The sequence below is a fragment of the Rhinoraja longicauda genome, chromosome 40, assembly GCF_053455715.1.
Source record: "Rhinoraja longicauda isolate Sanriku21f chromosome 40, sRhiLon1.1, whole genome shotgun sequence".
Classification (NCBI taxonomy): Eukaryota; Metazoa; Chordata; class Chondrichthyes; order Rajiformes; family Arhynchobatidae; genus Rhinoraja; species Rhinoraja longicauda.
The window spans coordinates 15,993,223-16,015,952 of record NC_135992.1 but is presented as its reverse complement, the minus strand read 5'-3'; the positions used below and the strand labels follow the sequence as shown (position 1 = coordinate 16,015,952).

General features: G+C 45.7%; 1 protein-coding gene across 1 annotated transcript in view; it reads left to right on the top strand.

The window, feature by feature from the left end:
• pold1 (polymerase (DNA directed), delta 1, catalytic subunit) overlaps positions 1-22,730 on the top strand; it is a 118,675-nt gene that overhangs the window by 90,860 nt on the left and 5,085 nt on the right. The window contains exons 23-26 of the mRNA XM_078430704.1: positions 3,751-3,883; positions 6,314-6,427; positions 17,985-18,037; positions 21,986-22,083. Coding sequence (XP_078286830.1) covers positions 3,751-3,883; positions 6,314-6,427; positions 17,985-18,037; positions 21,986-22,083 — 398 coding nt within the window. The remainder of the gene's footprint in view (positions 1-3,750; positions 3,884-6,313; positions 6,428-17,984; positions 18,038-21,985; positions 22,084-22,730) is intronic.

Here is a 22,730-nt window from a genome sequence, read left to right as displayed (position 1 = left end):
CTACCCTTGAAATCCCTGTTAAATCTCACCACTTTCCCCTTAAACCAATGCCCTCTAGTTTTAGAATCCTCTTGCATTTTGAGAAAAAATGTGTGAGCATCCACTTTATTCATACCCCTTGTGATTTTGTACATTTTAATGAGGTGAATTGTATTTTTGCTTTCTGCGTGTTACTCAGTTAGCATAAATTAATTCCTGTTTCTGATTCTACACTTTGTAAGTGGTCAGAAATTATTATTTTTTCCCAAATCGATTAAAAATGTTCCTGGTTGTGGGAAAGACATGAGGGAAGCATTAGTGGATAGATGGAAAATCATATTAAATTCCTGTTTTATTTTCCTTTCCCATGTAAACACGTTCTCCTAAGGTTGCTAAGTTATGTCAGGATTCCATAGGGACATACAGGAAGGGTCTCGACCCGAAACAACACCCATTCCTCTCCAGAGTTGAGTTACTCCAGCATTTTGTGTCTTATCTTCGGTGTAAGCAAGCATTTGCAGTTCCTTCCTACACATTCCTTGGGTGCAACTGTTGTGATGGAGTTAACTCGTGTCTGAATATCAGCCGTGAGGGTTGAACTATAGATGGCATCAGAGAATGCTCGACACTTCATGATGAGCAGAAATTGATGGATAAGTTAGTACCTTAGTTCAGTTTCTACTTCCTACCACATGATGCTCCATTGGGCAATGAGTAGATGATCCCTTTCCAATGGGGAGAAGCCTGGTTAGATTTGCTGCTTGCTGCTCTCTGTAGATTCTACAATAGTTATAAAATCAGGAATGCAGAAAGTCAACGACACCAATGCGCATTCCCAACTATTCCTTTTTTTCCCTACCTATCCTAACACAGCCGCCTTGTACAAAAGTCATGGTGGCATTTCGGGTGAGAGCGGGAGGGTTTGAAGTGAATGGCTGGCTCTTGTGAGTGTTTTCGGGAATCCTCCATTTGTGGTGACAGCCATGTGGTGCTTGGGGAAGTGAGCCTTTCAGCACTTGTTCTCCTTTTTCAGTTTTGTGAAAGTGTTTCCTTATTTTGCAAACATGTTCAATTGATCGCTTAACTTCCCCAGCTCAGAGAAAGTTCAGTGGTTTTGATGCCCTGTGTGGTATCAGGTGTTATGTTTTCTCTCTTACAATAGTGTGACATTGGGGCATACCTGCATTGGGAAGCCCAGGCAGGTACAGCTTCTGCATCCACTAAGCAAGGCAATAGCGGAACTGGTTTTCATTATCCACAGCTTCCAACCATTCACCCTAATACCTGTTTTTAAAAAATACCTATTTTTGATTTAGTTCCCTATATTTGAGGTGCTTTGATGGGAATAAATAAAGAGAAATTGGTTTCGGAGGCAGTGGGGGGTGTGGTGATTAATAACCACATAATATAGATTTAATGTAATATTTCCTCTGGTATTTTTGCTAATTGTAATTTTTTTTTTAATGTAATAAATGATCTGCAATGCATTTTAAGTAGCTTGGGTTATAACTCTGAAAAGGGAATTGGATAACAAATTTAAACTTGTTAAATTTGAGGAAAGAATGGGACAGAGAGACACATTGACTAGTCCTTTCGAAGGGCTGTCACAGCACGATGGGATGAATGGCATCTTCTGTTCCGTCTGGTTGTAGGACTCTTCATGTATTCCAGCTCTCACAAGGTCGTAAGTGATAGGAGCCAGATTTAGGCCATTCGGCCCATCAAGTTTACTCCACCATTCAATCATGGCTGATCTATCCTCCCTGCTAATCTCATCCTCCTGCCTTCTCCCCATAACCCCTGACACTCTCAAGAGCTACACTTCACTCCTCACTATCGTGCCACCATGTTCCACTCTCACTTCCTAAAACAGCCACTCTGCAGCACCTTTGTGAACCTGCCAGGCAGACGTTGTGTGGGAAAGAACAGTTGCTGGTTTAAATCGAAGGTAATCACAAAATGCTGGAGTAACTCAGCGGGTCAGGCAGCATCTCTGGAGAGAAGGAATGGGTGACGTTTTGGGTGGAGACCCTTCTTCAGACTGATGTCAGGGGAGTGGGCGGGACAGAGATAGAATGTAGTCGGAGACAGTAAGACTGGAGGGAGAAGCAGAAGGGGGTGGAGAGAGAGGGAAAGCAAGCGCTATTTGAAGTTAGAGAAGTCAATGTTCATACCGCTGGGGTGTAAGGTACCCAAGCGAAATATGTGGTGCTATTTTTCCAATTTGCGCTGGGCCTCACTCTGACAATGGAGAGCTGGCTCTATATTGAGGACATAAGAAAATAACTGCAGATGCTGGTACAAATTGATTTATTCACAAAATGCTGGAGTAACTCAGCAGGTCAGGCAGCATCTCGGGAGAGAAGGAATGGGTGACGTTTCGGGTCGAGACCCTTCTTCAGACTGAGGGTCTCGACCCGAAACGTCACCCATTCCTTCTCTCCCGAGATGCTGCCTGACCTGCTGAGTTACTCCAGCATTTTGTGAATAAATCTATATTGAGGACAGCTAGATAAAGACTACATAAACCTCTATCATGTAGAGCTTTAACAGCCTGAATATGGGCTTGTTCCTAAAAACGCCTGATGACGAATGTGTGCAGAACTTGCCTTTGCCCCATACCATGTCACGTAAGGAGAATCTCAAAAAAATTAAAAACGGTTGAAGTATTCTCATTTGTGGAAGCAAATTCAACATTTTTTCTCCGCTCAAAATGTTTCCTTTAAAAAGTCAGCACTCCCTAGTTTCTCTTTGTCCATCTGTTTCTTTGAATATATCTTACATAAAACTTAGCAGGATGCTCCTTCGGAAAGTACCCTGACATAGTTTTAGTTTCAGAGCCATCCCTTCTCCGGACATGAGCCATTTGTGCTACATCTGCCATATTATCCTTGACACACATGGAACAATCTGCCAGAGGAAGTGGTGAAAGCAAGTACAGTGACAATATAGATGCTCCTCTACTTACGATGCTTCGACGTACGATTGTGCAAACGCTGGGCAACGTCAGCGAGCCGCTGCCCGCTTCCGGTCATGTGATCGGGTGTGTTTAAATGCAGTTTCGACTTACGATATTTGCGTTTTCCACTTACGATATTTTCAGTTTACAAAAGGGTTTATCGGAAAGTAACCCCATCGTAAGTTGAGGAGCATCTGTGTGTCATCGGGCAGGTACATGGATAAGAAAGCTTTGAAGGGATATGGGCCCATTGCAGGCAAATGGGACCAGCGTAGAAGGACAGAGATGTTGCCCAGACGAGTTGAACAAAGAGCCTGTTTCCATGCTGTAAATCTCCATGATTCACTTGGGATAGACACAGAGTGCCAGAGTAACTCAGCGGGCCAGGCAGCATCTCTGGAGAGGAGGAATGGGTGACGTTTCACAGAGTGCCGGAGTAACTCAGCGGGACAGGGAGCATGTCTGGAGAGAAGGAATGGGTGACGTTTCACAGAGTGCCAGAGTAACTCAGCGGGACATGGAGCATGTCTGGAGAGAAGGAATGGGAGACGTTTCACAGAGTGCTGGGGTAACTCAACGGGACAGGCAGCATCTCTGGAGAGGAGGAATGGGAGACGTTTCAGGCCGAGGACCTTCACTTGTCTACCATGGGCCAATGGACAATATTTGCTAGGTTTCTTGGTTTCTCTTCTATGGGGCATCCTTTTCAATACAAAAGATAGATTTTTGAAATTATTTAAATATTTCTATCATAAAAGTTTCTTTAATTCATTGCAGTACCTTTTTTTCTTTCTCTCCATCCCTCTCTGTAGGATCCGATCTATGTTCTGGAGAACAACATTCCCATTGACACGCAGTATTATTTGGATCAGCAGCTTGCAAAACCCCTCTTGAGAATCTTTGAGCCCATCCTGGGAGAAGCCAAAGCTGAGGCTGTGCTTTTGAGTGAGTGATCTTGTACACCTCCCATGTAGTGGTATTAATGCCAATGGTAATCTTTTTTAAACGTTTGACTTTTGGAAGTGTTTGGCGGCACTGGGCCTCTACTCTATTTTTCTATGTTTCTACTCGCTGGAGTTTAGAAGGATGAGGGGGGACCTCAGAGAAACTTACCGAATAGTGAAAGCCCTGGGTCGAGTGGATGTGGAGAAGATGTTTCCACTGGTGGGAGAGTCTAGGGCCAGAGGTCACAGCCTCAGAATTAAAGGATGTTCCTTTTGTAAGGAGATGAGGAGGAATTTCTTTAATTAGAGGGTTGTGAATCTGTGGAATTCATTGCCAGAGAAGGCTGTGGAGGCCAAGTCAATTATTTTTTTAAGGTGGAGATTGACAGACTCTTGATTAATACGGGTGTCGTGAGTTTTGGGGAGAAGACAGGAGAATGGGGTTAAGAGGGAAAGATAGATAGCCATGATTGAACGGCGGAGTAGACTTGATGGGCCGAGTGGCCTAATTGTGCTCCTATCACTTATGAACTTATGATGTGCTTTCAATGCATAATTACTGGGACTACAGTGACAAGTGTATCCCATTAGTGTGAGCAATGAAACATCAATATATTTCAACTGCAGATTAGTAAGTCCACCACATGCATTCTTATTTTGATTGTCGCCTCCAGTTGGGCTTCTGAAACGAAGGGCCCGTTTCCACGCAGTGTCACTCTATGTTCCAGCTTAGCATTGAGTCGACACAAGCTGCTGGAGTAACTAAGCAGGTCAGGGAGCATGCCTGGGTAGGTGACATCTGGGGTCGGGTGCCTTCTTCAGACAGATTGTGGTGGGTGGGGGGAGGGAGAAAGCTGGAAGAGAGGAGGAGCAGGACAAAGCCTGGTGAGTGATAGGTGGCTACAGGTTGGGGTTTTTTGATAGGCAGATGGTTGGACAAAGGCCAGAGATGAAAAGCCAAAAGGTGTGAGTGAAGGAATGAAGTGGTATGAATTGTAAAAGCAGAAGGATTAAAGGTGGAAGGAGGCGAATGGATGTGTCCAGGTGGGGAGGGGGAAGGAAAGAAAAAAGGGGGTTGTTTGTAGGTTAATTATCTAAAATTGGAGAATTCAATATTCACGTTGGATTGTTAGCTACCTTGGTGGAACATGAGATGCTGTTCCTCCAATTTGCGTGTGGCCTCAGTCTTGCAATGGAGAAGGCCAAAGACAGAAAGATCAGTATGGGAATGAGAAGGGAAATTAAAATGGTCAGTAACTGGGAGATCCACCAGGCTTATGCAGTAAGTTGTGCCTTCAGCTACCAAACCACAGAAGGAAAAAACAAACTACTGGAGGAACTCAGTGGCTCAGGCAGCATCTGTGGAAGGAATGGATAGATGACATTTCATAGAAACATAGAAAATAGGTGCGGGGGGGGGGGGGGGCGGAGTAGGCCATTCTGCCCTTCGGGCCAGCACCGCCATTCAATATGATCATGGCTGATCATCCAAAATCAGTACCCCGTTCCTGCTTCGCCCCATATTCCTTGGTATGCAGATAAAGGGTTTTGGGTTGTAACCTTTCCTCATGTGGCTAATCTGCTGAGTTCCTCCTGCACTTTTTTTACTCAAGATTCCAGCACCTGCAATTATAGATACATAGAAAATAGGTGCAGGAGCTGGCCTTTCGGCCCTTTGAGCCAGCACCACCATTCAATGTGATCATAGCTGATTATCCACAATCAGTACCCCATTCCTGCCTTCTCCCCATATCCCTTGATTCAATTAGCCCTAAGAGCTCTATCTAACTCTCTTTTGAATGCATCCAGTGAATTGGCCTCCACTGCCTTCTGAGGCAGAAAATTCCACAAATTCACAACTGGGTAAAAAAAGGTTTTTCCTCATCTCAGTTCTAAATGGCCTACCTCTTATTCTTAAACCGTAGCCCCTGGTTCTGGTCTCTCCCAACATTGGAAACATGTTTCCTGCATCTAGTGTGCCCAATCCCTTAATAATTTTATATGTTTCTATAAGATCCCCTCTCATCCTTCTAAATTCCAGTGAATACAAGTCCAGTCGTTCCATTCTTTCATCCTATGACAGTCCCACCATCCTGGGAATTAACCTCGTGAGTCCCGCTGCACTGCCTCAATAGCAAGAATGTCCTTCCTCAAATTAGGGGACCAAAACTGCACACAGTATTCCAGGTGTGGTCTCACCAGGGTCCTGAACAACTGCAGAAGGACCTCTTTGCTCTTAAACTCAGTTACTTGCTACTTGTTTCCTAACCGTGGAAGAAGGTTGGACAGATAACAAGAGAAATATATTTAACGGAATCAGCTTAAAGAGAAACCATATCAAATTGGGATTTAATTTGAAACAGGCTAGTTGTGGTTCCTGTTTGCTGAAACTTTAAAGGTATTAATTTCACTTTTTGTTTGTTTATTGTAGAGGGAGAGCACACAAGATGCAAAACTGTGCTGACGTCAAAAGTGGGAGGCCTTATGGCCTTTGCAAAGAAGAGAAGCACATGTATAGGATGCAAAGCTGTTTTGAATGATGACGGTAAGGGTCAAAAACAGTGATGACTGATTTATAAATAACAGTACAGTTTTGGTTCCTCTGAGACGTGTTAAATGCACTTTAGAGGTTGGGCAAGAAGTTCCTTTGTTTTGAGGAGCGTGTTGAATGACCCCCAGCGTGTGAGGGCAGTCGTGGACTCGATGGGCCAAAGGGCCAGTTTCCATGGTGTCTCTCAAGGGAAGGGATAAAGAACAATGGCAGGTCTCCAAGGTTGACAGCAGAAGACATTAATGACAAGACAATTGTCACCTCTTGCTCTTTACTACACTACTGGGCGTTACGGTGGCGCAATGGTAGAGCTACTGCCTTACAGCGCCAGAGACCCGGGTTTGATCCCGACTACGGGTGCCGTCTGTAGGGAGTTTGTACCCGTGACCCCCGTGGGTTTTCTCCGAGATCTTCGGTTTCTTCCAAAGACGTACAGGTTTGTAGGTTAATTGGCTTGATATAAATGTAAAATTGTCCTGAGTGTGTGTAATAATATATTCCTTCATTCGTCCCACACCGGGGAAATTTACAATTTAGGGTAGTGTTAGTGTGCGGGGATCGGCTGGTTGGTGCGGACTCGGTAGGCCGAAGGGTGTGTTTCCGCGCTGTATCTCTAAACTAAACTACCTGATAATTTCCAGCATTTTATTAGATCTAATTGATAAGGATGGGTGAGTGTGGGGAGGGAGAAGATCCACTCTGCTCCTTGGTTCTTTGTCTATTGAAGGAAGACTCTCCGGTCACATTGTGACCTGGCCTGAAGTGCAAGAACTGAGTTTGGGATTAAACTGATCAGTCTCGACCCTCCTCCTTTCAAGATCTTTACATAATGAGCAGTAATTTTGCGGTCTGTGTACGGTCTTTTACTTCTTGCGTTTGAGGCCGTAGAAATGATGTAACGCCCTCCAGGCGCTGTAGCCAGTGCAATGTGCTGTTGCAAAGGGCCGTGTGGTCTACCCCTCCACCAGGGGGACTGAGGATGGTATGCCAAGATAGCCAATGTTTGTAAAGGATAAACAGCAAGTGGAACGGCAATGAAATATGAAGTATTGGCTTGGGAGTGGGAGATGCCATGAGTCACATCCTGGCAGTGCTTCAGCTGGTCCACGTCTATGACCTGATTTGAAAAAGCTAATGTAACAAATCTCTTCTGGTGTATAATATCCATGTTGTCCCTATTTGCATGACTTCCAAGGCTTTGGTGCTTTGTGCCAATTTGAGTAGAACTTGACTCGTGTCTGAAGTTGGAACCAGTCCAGAGCACTGTAATGCCAAGCAGGTCATCGTGTTGCCCAGTGGTCTTGTATGGTGGGGCCACACTCAGTGGCCCACATCTTTTGCCAGTTTGTCATCACGTACTATCTCGCTAACTACGCTTCTTGTCTTTCCTTGCTTCTATTTCTCTCTGAGCCAAAGTGACAACTCTCTAAGATCAACACCCAGCAGCTGAGATTAAATTTGGATGGATGTCAAGGTGGTGTTCTGTAATTGTGTGCATGTATATTTTTTGAATTGGAACAAATTTGCTTTTCTTTGGGAAATCAGAGACCCCACCAGATGTTGTTGCTATGGCAATTTGGGAGCTAGTGGTGAGCGGAGTGAATGATCTGTGTCGGGGGAAAGATGGAATATACTGACTACAGAAAGGGAAGCCAAAGTAGGTCAATGACTCATCTTGGCTGTGCCTCTTCCAGCAGCTGGTTGTAGATCAGTTGCCAAGAAGTGTTGTGGAAATAGATTGCCTGGCCACTGCTTCAAGGGATGGAGATGGTGGGGATGAGGTGGGGGCTGGGAGAGGTTGTGTCCTCTGTTAGGTGAGGGTACAGGTCACCCTCAATGTTTGGGACACATGGCTTCACAGATCTTTATAATTGCACAGGTGTGTTTAAATGCCGCCTGAATGCAGGTATAAGAGAGCTCTCCACACCGAGTCTTTCCTCCAGTCTTTCCATCACCTTTGGAAACTTCTATTGCTGTTTATCAACATGAGGGCCAAAGTTGTGCCAGTGAAAGTCAAAGAAGCCATTATGAGACTGAGAAACAAGACTAAAAGTGTTAGAGACATCAGCCAAACCTTAGGCTTACCAAAATCAACAGTTTGGAACATCATTAAGAAGAAAGAGAGAACTGGTGAGCTTACTAATCACAAAGGGACTGGCAGGCCAAGGAAGACCTCCACAGCTGATGACAGAAGAATTCTCTCTATAATAAAGAAAAATTCCCAAACACCTGTCCGACAGATCAGAAACCCTCTTCAGGAGTCAGGTGTGGATTTATCAATGAACATTGCAGAAGACTTCATGAACAGAAATACAGAGGCCACACTGCAAGATGCAAACCACTGGTTAGCTGCAAGAATACGATGGCCAGGTTACAGTTTGCCAAGAAGTACTTAAAAGAGCAACCACAGTTCTGGAAAAAGATTTTGTGGATGAGACGAAAATTAACTTATATCAGAGTTATGGCAAGAGCAAAGTATGGAGGAGAGAAGGAACTGCCCAAGATCCAAAGCATACCATCTCATCTGTGAATCAGGGTGGTGGGGGTGTTATGGCCTGGGCATGTATGGCTGCTGAAGGTACTGGCTCACTTATCTTCATTGATGATACAACTGCTGATGGTAGCAGCAAAATGAATTCTGAAGCGTATAGACGCATCCTATCTGCTCAAGTTCAAACAAATGCCTCAAAACTCATTGGCCGGCGGTTCATTCTACAGCAAGACAATGATCCCAAACATACTGCTAAAGCAACAAAGGAGTTTTTCAAAGCTAAAAAATGGTCAATTCTTGACTGGCCAAGTCAATCACCCGATCTGAACCCAATTAAGCATGCCTTTTATATGCTGAAGAGAAAACTGAAGGGGACTAGCCCCCAAAACAAGCATAAGCTGCAGACGGCTGCAATACAGGCCTGGCAGAGCATTACCAGAGAAGACACCCAGCAACTGGTGATGTCCATGAATCACAGACTTCAAGCAGTCATTGCATGCAAAGGATATGCAACAAAATACTAAACATGACTACTTTCATTTGCATGACATTGCTGTACCCCAAACATTATGGTGCCCTGAAATGGGGGGACTATGTATTAACACTGCTGTAATTTCTACATGGTGAATATATAAAAATACCCTTTAATAAAATCTGACAATGTGCACTTTAACCACATGTGATTTTTTTTCTATTACAAATCTCAAATTGTGGAGTACAGAGGCAAATAAATAAATGATGGGTCTTTGTCCCAAACATTATGGAGGGCACTGTACCGACGTTCTGAAAGTCACCCAATAAATTCAAAGCTGATTTTAAAAGTTGCTTTTCTTCTCAGCGGGGAGTCATTGATGCTGGTTGTAAACTACAAGTACTTAATGCGCTGTTCACCAATGACCAGACTCACAACTGTTGTTCATCATTGAGCTTTGCAAGCATGGGAAGTACTAAAGGGGGGTTTTCAGCACAGGGTTATATCATCGGAGAAACATCATAGTTCATCAATATCGAGGGCCTTGCCTGACCTTGCATGTGTGTGGGATATCGCAACTTGACGCCACATTGCATATCATTTATTTCAATGAGGATTTTTATCCCGTAGAATATTTTGCTCCAGGGATCACCAGCTGAGGTATGAATAAACGTAAATAATGAAAGTGAAGATGTGACAAATTACCTTCAGCCTCGCTAATTTAAAAGTTGATTTCAATGAGCAAGAGTCACATTTTTTGTTTAGTTTCGAGATGCAGAATGGAAACAGTTCTTCGGCCCCACCGAGTCCACATCGACCGCCCGTTCATACTAGTTCCATGTTATCACACTTTCTCATCCGCTTCCTATACAGCCGGGGCAATTTACAGAGGCCAATTAACCCACAAATCTGCACAACGTTAGGACGGGGGAAGAAATCCACGCGGCCGCAAAAGGAGCATGCAAACTTCACGCAGACAGCACCCGAGGTTAGGATGTATCCGGGTCTCTGGCGCTGTGGGGCAGTGGCTCTACCAGATGCCCCACACTGATGGGATTTTGATGGACTGAGATGTTTAGCACAGGAGAGTAAAGATCCCTATGAAATAACTCCCCTCCCTGCACTTTCCATAACCTTTTAATCCCTTCACTTTCGAGAGACAATGCTAATGATTCCTCCACACTCTTTTTTTTCCCAGCCAGTTATTTTACCTATGCCTCTGGTTCCCAACCTCCAGCCAGAAACAGTATTTGTTTCTATCCACTCTGTATTTAATAATCTTCTCCCTTCTCTGCTGTAAGATTTATCCCAGGTTCTCAGTGCTTGCCTGTTGACATCCATTCAGTTTGACGTTACACTCTGTAAAGCAGTGTGCGGTGATATTAGCTGCCATCTCAAACCAAAGGTGTGTTGGCTTTCCTGTGTGTCAACCAAGATGGAGTGTTTCTAATTGCGTTACGTGCAATGGTAACATTAGGGAAGTATGTTCCTTTCACCTCATCATCCCTTGTACCTCCCCACCCCACGAAGTGCGGTGCCTCAGCCTACTAAGCCGATGGTTGCTGTCTACACTTGCACAGAAGAACTCCACTTGGATGAATTGAATCAGATCTCTGTAAAAGTGCCATCATTGGGAATTGAAGATAGAAACAAAGAACTGCAGATGCTAGTTGACAAAAAAAAATACTCAAAGTGCTGGGAACCGCGGGAGATGTAACACCTGTCCCTATACCTCCTCCTTCACCTCCACCCATGGACCCCAGCAGTCTTTCCAGGTGAGGCGGAGATTCATGCACACCTCTCCAACCTCATCTACTGCATCGGGTGATCTCGATGTGGCCTCCTGTACTGCAAGACCAAGCGTAGACTCAACGACCATTCCGCCGAACATTTGTTTCCGGTCCGTCAAGGCTACTGGATCGGTTTATAAACATTTTAACTCCTCATCCCATTCCCATACTGACCTTTCTTTCCAGAGCCTTCATTACCAGAGTGAGGCCACACACAAACTGGAGGAACAGCACCTCATATTCTGCTTGGTTAGCTTACAACCCAACGTTATGAACATTGAATTCTCCAATTTTAGGTAACTACAAAATCCTCCCCCTATTCTTTCCCCCCCCACATCCTCCCCCCTTTTCCCACCCCCTCAACCTTTGCTCAACCTGAACTCTCACCTATCTTTTCCCCTCCCCTTCCACCTACATTCCTTCCTCTAGCTTCACAATGTACAACTCTGCAATCCGTTTGTCTCGCTCCTTCCATCTTTTCATCTCTGACCTTAGTCCACCATCTCCCTATCAAAAGCACTGTTCGTCTGTATCAACCTATTACCTGCCACATTGTCCTGTCTCTCTTCCAGCTTTCTCACCCCCCACCAATCAGTCTGAAGAAGGGTTTAGACCCAAAACGTCACCTATCCATGTTCTCCACAGATGCTGCCTGACCCGCTGAGTTACTCCAGCACTCTGTGAAATGTCACCTATCCATGTTCTCCACAGATGCTGCCTGACCCGCTGAGTTACTCCAGCACTCTGTGAAACGTCACCTATCCATGTTCTCCACAGATGCTGCCTGACCCGCTGAGTTACTCCAGCACTCTGTGAAACGTCACCTATCCATGTTCTCCCCAGATGCTGCCTGACCCGCTGAGTTACTCCAGCACTCTGTGAAACGTCACCTGTCCATGTTCTCCACAGATGCTGCCTGACCCGCTGAGCATCTCCGGTACTTTGTGCCTTTATTTGGGGGGAAAGAATAATCGGGTTTTGAGTAGAATTTATGCAGGCAAACTCTCGCTGGAGCTTTTCTTCCTCCACATTCTCCCGCTGATGCCGACTGGACTGACGGCCTGGAGTTTCCCTTGTTCGAGAATAGAAGGCGTGCAGCCCAAAGTCTCCTTGCGTCTCTCTCATTTCCCGTGGTCAGGTTGGGGGCTGAACAGTTCCTCATTCTGAAAATTTGTTCTCCCATATCACTCAGAATCTTCCTGACGCCACATCATGGGATTACAAATGGAGAGAAAGGGGCAATGAGCACCGAGGGAGGACTTGAAAGAAAAGCCCGCAGGAAGGCCATCAGTTGTGTGTTGTGATCAGTTTAGCTTATTGTCACGTGTGCTGAGGTACAGTGAAAAGCGTTTTGTTGCGTGCTAACCAGTTAGCAGAAAGACAACACATGATTACAATCAGTCCATTTACCGTGTACAGATACATGCTAAGGGAATAACATTTAGTGCAACGTAAAGCCAGCAAAGTCCGATCAAGGATAGTCCAAAGGACATCAGAGGTAGATAATAGTTCAGCACTGCTGTCTGGTTGTGGTGGGATGGTTCAGTTGCTTGATAACAGCCGGGAAGAAACTGTCCCTGAATCCGGAGGTGTGTGTTTTCACTCTTCTGTATCTTCTGCCCAATGGGAGAGGGGAGAAGAGGGAGTGGCCAGGGTGCAACTTGTTCTTGATGATGCTGCTGGCCTTGCCGAGGCAGCGTGAGGTGTAGATGCTATCAATAGAAGGGAGGTTGGTTTGTGTGATGGCCTGGGCTGCTGGCCTTGCCGAGGCAGCGTGAGGTGTAGATGCTATCAATAGAAGGAAGGTTGATTTGTGTGATGGCCTGGGCATGCGTCCACAATCTGCTGCAATTTCTTATGGTCCTGGATGAAGCTGTTCCCAAACCAAGCTGACATTTTATTAAGAATTATTTGATTTTTAATCACATTTGTCATGGGCTGGTATTGGTTAGCTTGCACTGCGTTAGAAACATGTAGCCAATTGCTCTCATTTTTTAAATTATTTCCAGAACCTAGATCTTGAGTGTGTTGATCATTGTGGGCTCTGTCCACCATGGCCTGCTGGATCTCCCGGTTGCTAACTACTTTTAACTCTCCTTTCCATTCCCATACTGATCTTTCTGTCCTGGACTTCCTCCATTGCCAGAGTGAGTCCACACTCACAAACTAAGGAACAACACCTCATATTCCACTTGCGTAGCCAACAACCAAATGGAATGAACAATGGATTCTCCAATTTTAGGTAACTAACGTGCAAGCAAGCCTTCCTTCCCTCCATTCACAATGCCCCACCTTGACTAACAAATATTTCTCCCATCCGCCTCCCCTTCTACCTATATTCCTTCCTCTGGCTTCACAATTTGCACCTCTTCTATCTTTATCTCGTGTTTTGTTTTTTCCTCTCTGGTCTTTGTCCATCCATCTGCCTATCAACTGTTCCCCCCCCCTTCACCTGTATCCACCTATTACTCGCCAGACTTTGCCCTGTCCTTCCTCTCTTCCAGCTTTCTACCTCCCCACCACCACAATCAGTCTGAAGAAGGGTCTTGACCCAAAAGGTCACCTATCCATGTTCTCCACAGATGCTGCCTGACCCGCTGAGTTACTCCAGCACTCTGTGAAACGTCACGTATCCATGTTCTCCAGAGATGCTACTGAGTTACTCCACCACTCGGTGAAACGTCACGTATCCATATTCTCCACAGATGCTGCTGAGTTACTCCAGCACTCTTGTTTTTTTAAATTGTAAACCAGCATCTGCCACTTCGTGGTTCATTCAGAATTGTCTTGTTATTTGGTTCTGAAGCTTTGGGACTTTGCTTCCCTGGAGCCTGGAGCAGCTCGGTTGTAGAGTGCACTCTGTGGTAGCTGACTTACCTCTGGGTGCTAGAGAAATCAATTGTACTGGAATAGAAGGAAAGGCAGGATCACTTTGACAATGGAGGAGGCCCAAGGTTGCCTGCAGCTTACTCTCATCATCTTTATTCACATTTCTTGGGCATTATTCCCCCATCCAATCCTCCTTGCGTACGTTGTTCAAGGTTAACTGCGTAGATTTCAGGATTCTGTCCTTTTGGGAATATTTATATAAGATTGACATTATATTCAAGCTTAAGGCTTCTCTCAACAGGTGATCATGGTATTTTGTACAGTGCTTGAGATGGGAAATTCTCACTGAATTAAGAGCAGCCCTCAATATTAAACGATGCACTGAATTTGCTGTGAAGTTGGGCCTCATGTCATTGGCATCTAATGTCCAGTTTCAAAGGAAGCCATTGTTGTACTGTATATATTTTGGCACACGCATCTGACGTGAAATGAGAAGCCATGGTGTGTGAGCAATGAGGTGGCTAGCAGGGAAGACAACATCTCAAGGTGTTCTGCAGGTTTAGTTTACTTTAGAGATACAGTGCAACCCACCGATTCTGCACAGACCACCGATCCCCGCACACTAAAACTATCCTACACACACTGCGGACAATTTACAATTTTACAGGCCAGGTAACCTACAAACCTGTACGTCTTTGGAGAGAGGGAGGCAACCGGAGAAAACCCATGTGGTACAAACTCCATACAGACAGCACCCGCAGTCAGGATGGAACCAGGGTCTCAGGCTCTGTAAGGCAGTAACTCTACCACTGTGTCGCCTGGTGTAATGGTGAATGTTGTAAGGGCTTCTCAGTAACTTGCGTTGCTACTTGCAGGATCATGTGAACAGAGTTAGACCGAGGCACAGCAAAAACAGAAAATGTTAGAAATACTCAGCAGTCAGGCCGTATCTGTGGCAAGAGAAACAGACTCAATGTTTCAGGTTGGCGATCCTTTGTCAGAACTGAGAATAGACAAAAAACCTTATAGAGCTGCAGGGAGGGTAAGAGAGGGAGATACCTCTGATGGGGTGAAACCGGGATGACCAGGGAAATAAGCTGTGCATGGATTACGTGGTCAGTGAGTGACTGGCATCAGTTAGAGAGTGAGAACATAGTAGGACACAGAGTGCTGGAGTAACAGCGGGTCAGGCAGCATCTCTGGGGAACATGGATAGGTGACGTTTCACAGAGTACTGGAGTAACTCAGCGGGTCAGGCAGGATCTCTGGAGAACATGGATAGGTGACGTTTCACAGAGTACTGGAGTAACTCAGCGGGTCAGGCAGGATCTCTGGAGAACATGGAAAGGTGACGTTTCAGGTTGGGATCCTTCTTCAGACTGATTGTGGGGGGGTGGGGTGGAGGGAGAAAGAAGGAAAGCTGGGGGAGAGGAAAGGCAGAACAGAGAGTAATATGCGGACACTGACGAGAGACATGGTTGATTTATTACCGGCCACAAACACAAAGTGCCAGACTACCTCAGCGGATCAGGCAGCATCTCTGGAGAAAAAGGATGGGTGACGTTTTGGGTGGGAACCCTTCTTCAGACTGGTCACACCAGTTCAGATTCTTGTCAATGGTAACTCCCAGGGTATTGATACTGGACCAGTTGGCAATGATGATGCATTGAGTCTCAGGTGGTGATCGCTGGACTTTCTCGTTGGATTTACTGAGATGAAAGGGGAAAGAGAGAAATGCACAAATCTCCCCCTAAAAGCCTAAAGCTTAGACTGTTAGTATCTAAAGCTGTGGTCCCCAGTGGCAAGAGATTGTTGAAAGAACAAGAGGTGTTTATTTTCTGTGAACTTTACCTAGGATCTGCGTGTAATCTGCTGTGGAGATGTTTGAATGTAGTGGTACAGGTATGTAGCATTGATTCTGACCCGATTCACTAAGTATCGTGTCAGTCAACTTGTCAGACCTCGACTCTGCTGATGATATCGTCCTGCTGTCAGACCGAATTGGGGAGGCACAAGAGCTGCTCGGCAGGGTCGAGACGCTGTGCAAGAAAGTGGGCCTCCACCTCAATGCCAAGAAGATGGAGTACATGGTGTTCAACAGTGGTGACCATGAGCCTCTTAAGACCAATGGCGGTGCATCGCTCAATAAAGTGGAGGACTTCAAGTACCTGGTAGCGAGGATGCAGAGCTCGGAGAATGACATCAAGGTCCGGAAAGCACTCGCATGGAAAGCCCTCAATAACATGGGGACAATCTGGCCATAGTTTAAGAATAAGGGGTAGGCCATTTAGAACTGAGATGAGGAAAAACTTTTTCAGTCAGAGAGTTGTGAATCTGTGGCATTCTCTGCCTCAGAAGGCAGTGGAGGCCAATTCTCTGAATGCATTCAAGAGAGAGCTAGATAGAATTCTTAAGGATAGCGGAGTCAGGGGGTATGGGGAGAAGGCAGGAACGGGGTACTGATTGAGAATGATCAGCCATGATCACATTGAATGGCGGTGCTGGCTCGAAGGGCCGAATGGCCTCCTCCTGCACCTATTGTCTATTGTCTCGGATGTGTAAGGGTCTCAAACTGAGATTCTTCCATGCAACTGTAGAGACAATATTATTGTACGGGTGTGAGGCATGAACTCTCACTCGAGCACTGTCCAAGTCTCTCGATGGGATCTACACCCGAACGCTCAGAAAAGTTCAAAATATCGGTTGGAGGGACCGCCGTACCACCAACGCCCAGCTCTGTGGGGAGATTCCACCTCTGACCGAGAAGATCAGGTGGAGAAGGATGAGGCTCGCTGGTCATTGCCACCGCCATCCAGAAACACCGGCAAACAAGGTTGTGCTGTGGGAACCCACCCCATGGAAGACGGAACCCGGGACCACCAAACAAGACCATGGTGAAGATGTTGATGGAAGACGCATTTGTGGAGACAAAAGAGGAGCTGGCCAGCTGTATGGAGGACAGGGATGTGTGGGGCGTCCATCACCGTGCCCGTCGCAAACCAGCACCACTGCCTCGCTAATGTTTTCAACGGTTCCAATTAATCGATTAATTAATTAATTAATTGATTGATTGATTGATTGATTGATTGATTAATATATAGCAGTGGGCATATTGGACTGCAGCTAAATGGCTGGCTTCACCTACGATTGAAGCAACAATTGGAGTGTGTGGTACCAGAGGTCAGCTATAAGCCAGTGTGATCAGAGGAGGAAGTTAAAGGCTTGAAAAATATTTACCACTTCTTAAAGGGACAAAAATACATGAATTTCTGGTCAGGCACTTCATTGTAACCTGAACCTTCTGCTTGAAGGTTTGGAGAAAGTACCTCCGGTGTACAAACTAAACCTCCTTATTCTGTAGTTCTTCAAATACATTAAAAATAAAATACCCATCTGATGTTTGAAGAATTATAGAATAATGTTATTTTGATTGGAGGTAACTTCTCCAGACTTTTTCAAGGTACCTTTCTTTAATATGTATCTAATTTTTCTTTTGAATGAAGCTCTTGCTACAACTTTCCCCTCACGCTCTCCCCAGTAAACCCTACCAAGCTGATACAAAGGTGAAAAGATGCCGGACATTTGCAGTAAGAAGCACTCTGGTGAGGCTGTCTCTATGTAGAAATCGTGTTAACTGACTGGGCAAATAATCTTCTTAAACTTGTAGGTAAAGTTTACCCCTTCTAATTCTCTCAAAAATAAAGTCCTTGAGGCGATGTGTCAATTGAAAATGTCAATACTGATTTGCAGACTTTTTGTTATTAAGGACTTTGGTTAAAGATAACACGGTCACATTCTGAGTGAAAGGATGCATAAGATTGACTTCTTGTGTCCCTGTGTACAACTGGCCTTTGAGCACAATTTTAATTATATTTGTTTGTGCATGTTTTAAACCTGAATAGTTTTTGTTATAAATCTGCACTGCTGTTTGGAGCTCAATTTTTCTTGGAACTTCTGTTTTCTCTGCAGGTGCTGTCTGCAGTTACTGTAGATCTCGTCAGTCAGAGCTGTATCAGAAGGAGGTAAGACATCATAGTATAAGGATTGGAGAGAAGGGCTTCAGGCAGTGTTATGCCTTGGTGAAATGTGATCCTTTAGTTATACAGTGCACTCCGTTACACACCAGCAGGTAAAAACACCACACAGTGCACCGTGAAATGGGTGTATTAGTTGGCCCAGTGACAACCAACTCACCCTAAAAGGTTTATGGAATTAAGTTTCATGCAGGATCTGATCTCATAATTTGGCTGCATCTCCAACAGAGTACCAGTGAACTTCTAATCACCGTGCAAGAGAACATTAAAGGCCCAGCCACCCTTCTGACTTGCCCCTTGTGCATCAAATTGGATGCTTGGCCACATACAGCACTCAGTGCTCTGTCAGCAAAGACAAAGGTATTTTTCGGGAAAAAAACCAATGAGCCACATTAGTTTAGAGATATAGCATGGAACACGCCCTTCGGCCCACCGTGTCCGCGCCGACCAGCGATTTCCGTACACTAGCGCCATTCTACACACACTAAGGACAATTTTTACCGAAGCCAATTAACCTACAACCTATCTGACCCGTCCGATGGGAGGAAACTGGAGCACCCGGGGAAAACCCACGCGGTCATGGGGAGAAGGTGCAAACTCCGTACAGACAACACCCATAGTCAGGATGGAACCCGGGTCTCTGGCACTGTGAGGCAATAACTCTACCGCTGCTCCAGAGACCTGGGTTCCATCCTGTGCCACCTCTCTTTTTCAAGTATTTTATTTTTGAAAGACAAGCCATATAGAAAGCAGTGACTTTAATCGCAGGTTTATTATACTGGTTGATCTATAGAAGCACTAGAATAGACCACCTTGCCCTTATTAAAGATTGGGGCAGGATTCAACCATGATGGTAACCAACAAAGAACATCAAGAATTAACGATCTTTCATTTTAATATTCTGAATTTAAATCTTTGACTGCACTGTTAAATTAATTTCTATTATTTGTTTAGATAAAAAAGTTTAAGCACTGGCAATTCTCTGATACTGAGTTGAGATCTGGTCACTAGCACTTTTAGAATATTGTCAAAGTCTTCGGATGCAGAGGAAATGTGTAGGAAAGAACTGCAGATGCTGGTTCAAATTGAAGGTAGACACAAACTGCTGGAGTAACTCAGCGGGTCAGGCAGCATCTCTGGAGGGAAGGAATGGGTGATGTTTCAGGATGCAGAAGCAATTAAGAAAATTGGGGTTTGGGAGACTTGGTTAGGTTGAGACGTTGTAAAATGTAATCTTAAAGCAGAGAAAGTTACGAAGGGATTTAGCAGAGGCATTTGCCTGTGGCAGAACAGTTAGCAACCCGAAAAATGAGATTTAGCAAGGGAGTTTACCAGTGTATTTGTAAAAACGAACATTCAGGTTTTTGGCCTTTGCTGACATGGGGATAAGGTGAGGTGGAAGGCAGTTAACGTTTACAGGTAAGGGATTTTCCAACCGTTTTAAACAATGTTTTCTTTTGGAGATGTAAACCAGTGCGTTACCTGTGGTATTCCCCCGTTGTAGCTGGATAGTGTTTTGTTACAGGGTGCTGGTATGCATTGCAGCACGCAGAAATACACCAACGTTTACAATTACACTGTGACAGTTGGATTAATTAAATCGATCAGGGAATGTTTACAAAATTTCCAAGGGTTGATGAAAACATGACAGCAAGATGCTCTGTACTTTCTAGCAATCCTGGGAGAACATGTAGGGACTGAAGACCCAGTGTAGTCTCCTAGAAAGCAACTTGTTACTGTGCTGGTATCATATTGTCAGCTCGTCAACACGGAAGAAGGGAAATACCTTCATCCAAAATACTGTGTCATCTTTTGTAGGAAAGAACTGCAGACGCTGGTTTAAATCGAAGGTAGACACAAAATGCTGGAGTAACTCAGCGGGACAGGCAGCATCTCTGGAAAGAAGGACTCGGGTCGGGTCGAGACTGACGAAGGGACTGAAGAAGGGTCTCAACCCGAAAGGTCACCCATTCTTTCTCTCCAGAGATGCTGCTTGTCCCGCTGAATTACTCCAGCATTTTGTGTCTACCTGTATCATAACATAATAACATAACATAACAACGCTTTATTGTCACTCGGCTTTTTACACCGAACGAAATTTCAGCAGTCACACAAAACACAGCAAAAAAGAAAAGAACACAGGACACCCGACCCCAACACAAACATCCATCACAGTGACTCCAAACACCCCCTCACTGTGATGGAGGCAACAAAACTTCCCCTCTCTTCCCCCCCGCACCCACGGACAGGCAGTTCGACCCCTACCGAGGCAAACGACACGCACAGCCCTCGCAAGGGGATGGAAGGCCCCGCGGCCGAGCCGCCCTGGGCACCGAAACGTCCCGCGGCCGCACCGGGCGATGTTAAGTCCAGCGGCCGAGCCGCACCGGGCACCGAAACGTCCCGCGGCCGAGCCGCACCGGGCACTGAAACGTCCCGCGGCCGAGCCGCACCGGGCGATGTTAAGTCCAGCGGCCGAGCCGCACCGGGCACTGAAACGTCCCGCGGCCGAGCCGCGCTGGCGATGTTAAGTCCAGCGGCCGAGCCGCACCGGGCACTGAAACGTCCCGCGGCCGAGCCGCGCTGGCGATGTTAAGTCCCGCAGCCGTGCCGCGCCGACGATGGAAGGCCCCGCGGGCGAGCTGCGCCCCGGGGAAGAGTCCTAATAAAATAAAGGTTTCCCCCGCCCCACCCCACCCCCACCCCCACACCCCCACCACACATACACAGCCAAAAAACAGAAACAAAAACCATCCCAACACCGACACAAACAAAAAAAAGAAAAAAAGACAAACAGACTGCCAGAGAGCCGCAGCCGTTAGGCGCAGCCAACTCATGGGCTTTGAGGGAAATACTCTCACGAACAAGAGACTCCAAGTCAGAACTTTCTGGTGGAGGTGTGAATCTTTGCAAACCTCTATAGACAATAAACAATAGGTGCAGGAGGAAGCCATTCGGCCCTTTGAGCCAGCACCTCCATTTAATGTGATCATGGCTGATCATTCTCAATCAGTACCCCGTTCCTGCCTTCTCCCCATACCCCCTGACTCCGCTATCCTTAAGAGCTCTATCTAGCTCTCTCTTGAACGCATTCAGAGAATTGGCCTCCACTACCTTCTGTCTCTGACTGAATTTTTTTTTCCTCATCTCTGTTCTAAATGGCCGACCCCTAATTCTTAAACTGTGACCCCTTGTTCTGAACTCCCCCAACATTGGGAACATGTTTCCTGCCTCTAACGTGTCCAACCCTTTAATAATCTTATATGTTTCGATAAGATTCCCTCTCATCCTCCTACCTTGGAGGACCAGGCCAGATGATATCATTTGAGACTCAGGTGGACCTTAGGTCTACAGAAGAATTCAGGATTAATGGGATTTGGACAGCAAGCTTTGTGGAGTAGGTGACTTATTCCTGTTTAGTATGTGTCCTTGTGAAATGAGTGGGTGTGAATGCCCAGTTCTTGGGTATGCTGAAGGCTGACAATTTAGATTGTTTGAACATTTAAGGAATGTAGACAGAGTTGAAGTATGCTATTCTCCACGTGATTAAGGAGAGCATGGAGCTACTCCACCTCACACACACACCTCTTGCTCCTGCAATGAATAACTGCGCCCACATATCCATTGGAAACTTGTCACTAAACTTGTTTTGTGATTGCAACCACCCACCAGCTCCACAATAAGAAATGTGATAAAATGCTCACAGTTGTGACATCTTTTTTTAAAACAAAAAACACACATGGCCAAGGGTGTGATTTTTTTTTTTGGTTCCTTTTGTCACCCCTTACATGATTTGAGAGGGTGATCGTGCTAAGCAAATCTGCTGAAGATTTTTAGTCAAAGTAAGTTTCTCCCCAATATTTTCCCACCGACGCCTCCATTTGTCTTCACAATCCCATCCCTGTCTTCCTCTCTCTCTCTCTCTCTCTCTCTCAGATATCTCAGTTGAAGCTGCTGGAGGAGAAGTTTTCGCGCTTGTGGACACAGTGCCAGCGATGTCAGGGCAGTCTGCACGAGGAGGTACTGTGTACCAGGTAGGAAATGGTCTTCACACTCCCATAGTTAATGTGCCTCATTGAAATCGTGCTTAACCAAGCCCAGCGTGACCCTAAACTCTATCTTCGCTGGGACTTTGGAGATACAGCATGGGAACAGAGATGCTGAGTGACCCACTGAGTTACTCTAGCTTTTTGTGGTATCACAAAATGCTGGAGTAACTCAGCAGGTCAGGCAGCATCTCTGGAGAGAAGGAATGGGTGACGTTTCGGGTCTAGACCCTTCTTCAGACTTTTTGTGTCTTAGCTTTTTGTGTTATATCTTATGGAAACAGGTCCTTCAGCCCCCTGAGTCCACGCCGACCAACGATCACCCTGTCCACTAACTCTTTCCTACACACTCGGAACAATTCATAGAAGGACAAAACTGTATATCTTTGGCGTGTGGGTGGAAACCGGAGCACCCGCAGAAAACCCACGCGTTCACAGGGAGAACGTACAAACTCCATACAGACAGCACCCGTAGTCAGGATCGAACCCGGGTCTCTGGCGCTGTGAGGCAGCAACTCTACCGCTGCGCCACCGTGCTGCCCTTTCATTTCAATATTTAAACAAATAAAACATCCACACCACTCCCGTTTCCATTCGACTCCCAGCCACAGCAGTGCACCATTCAAAACTCTGGG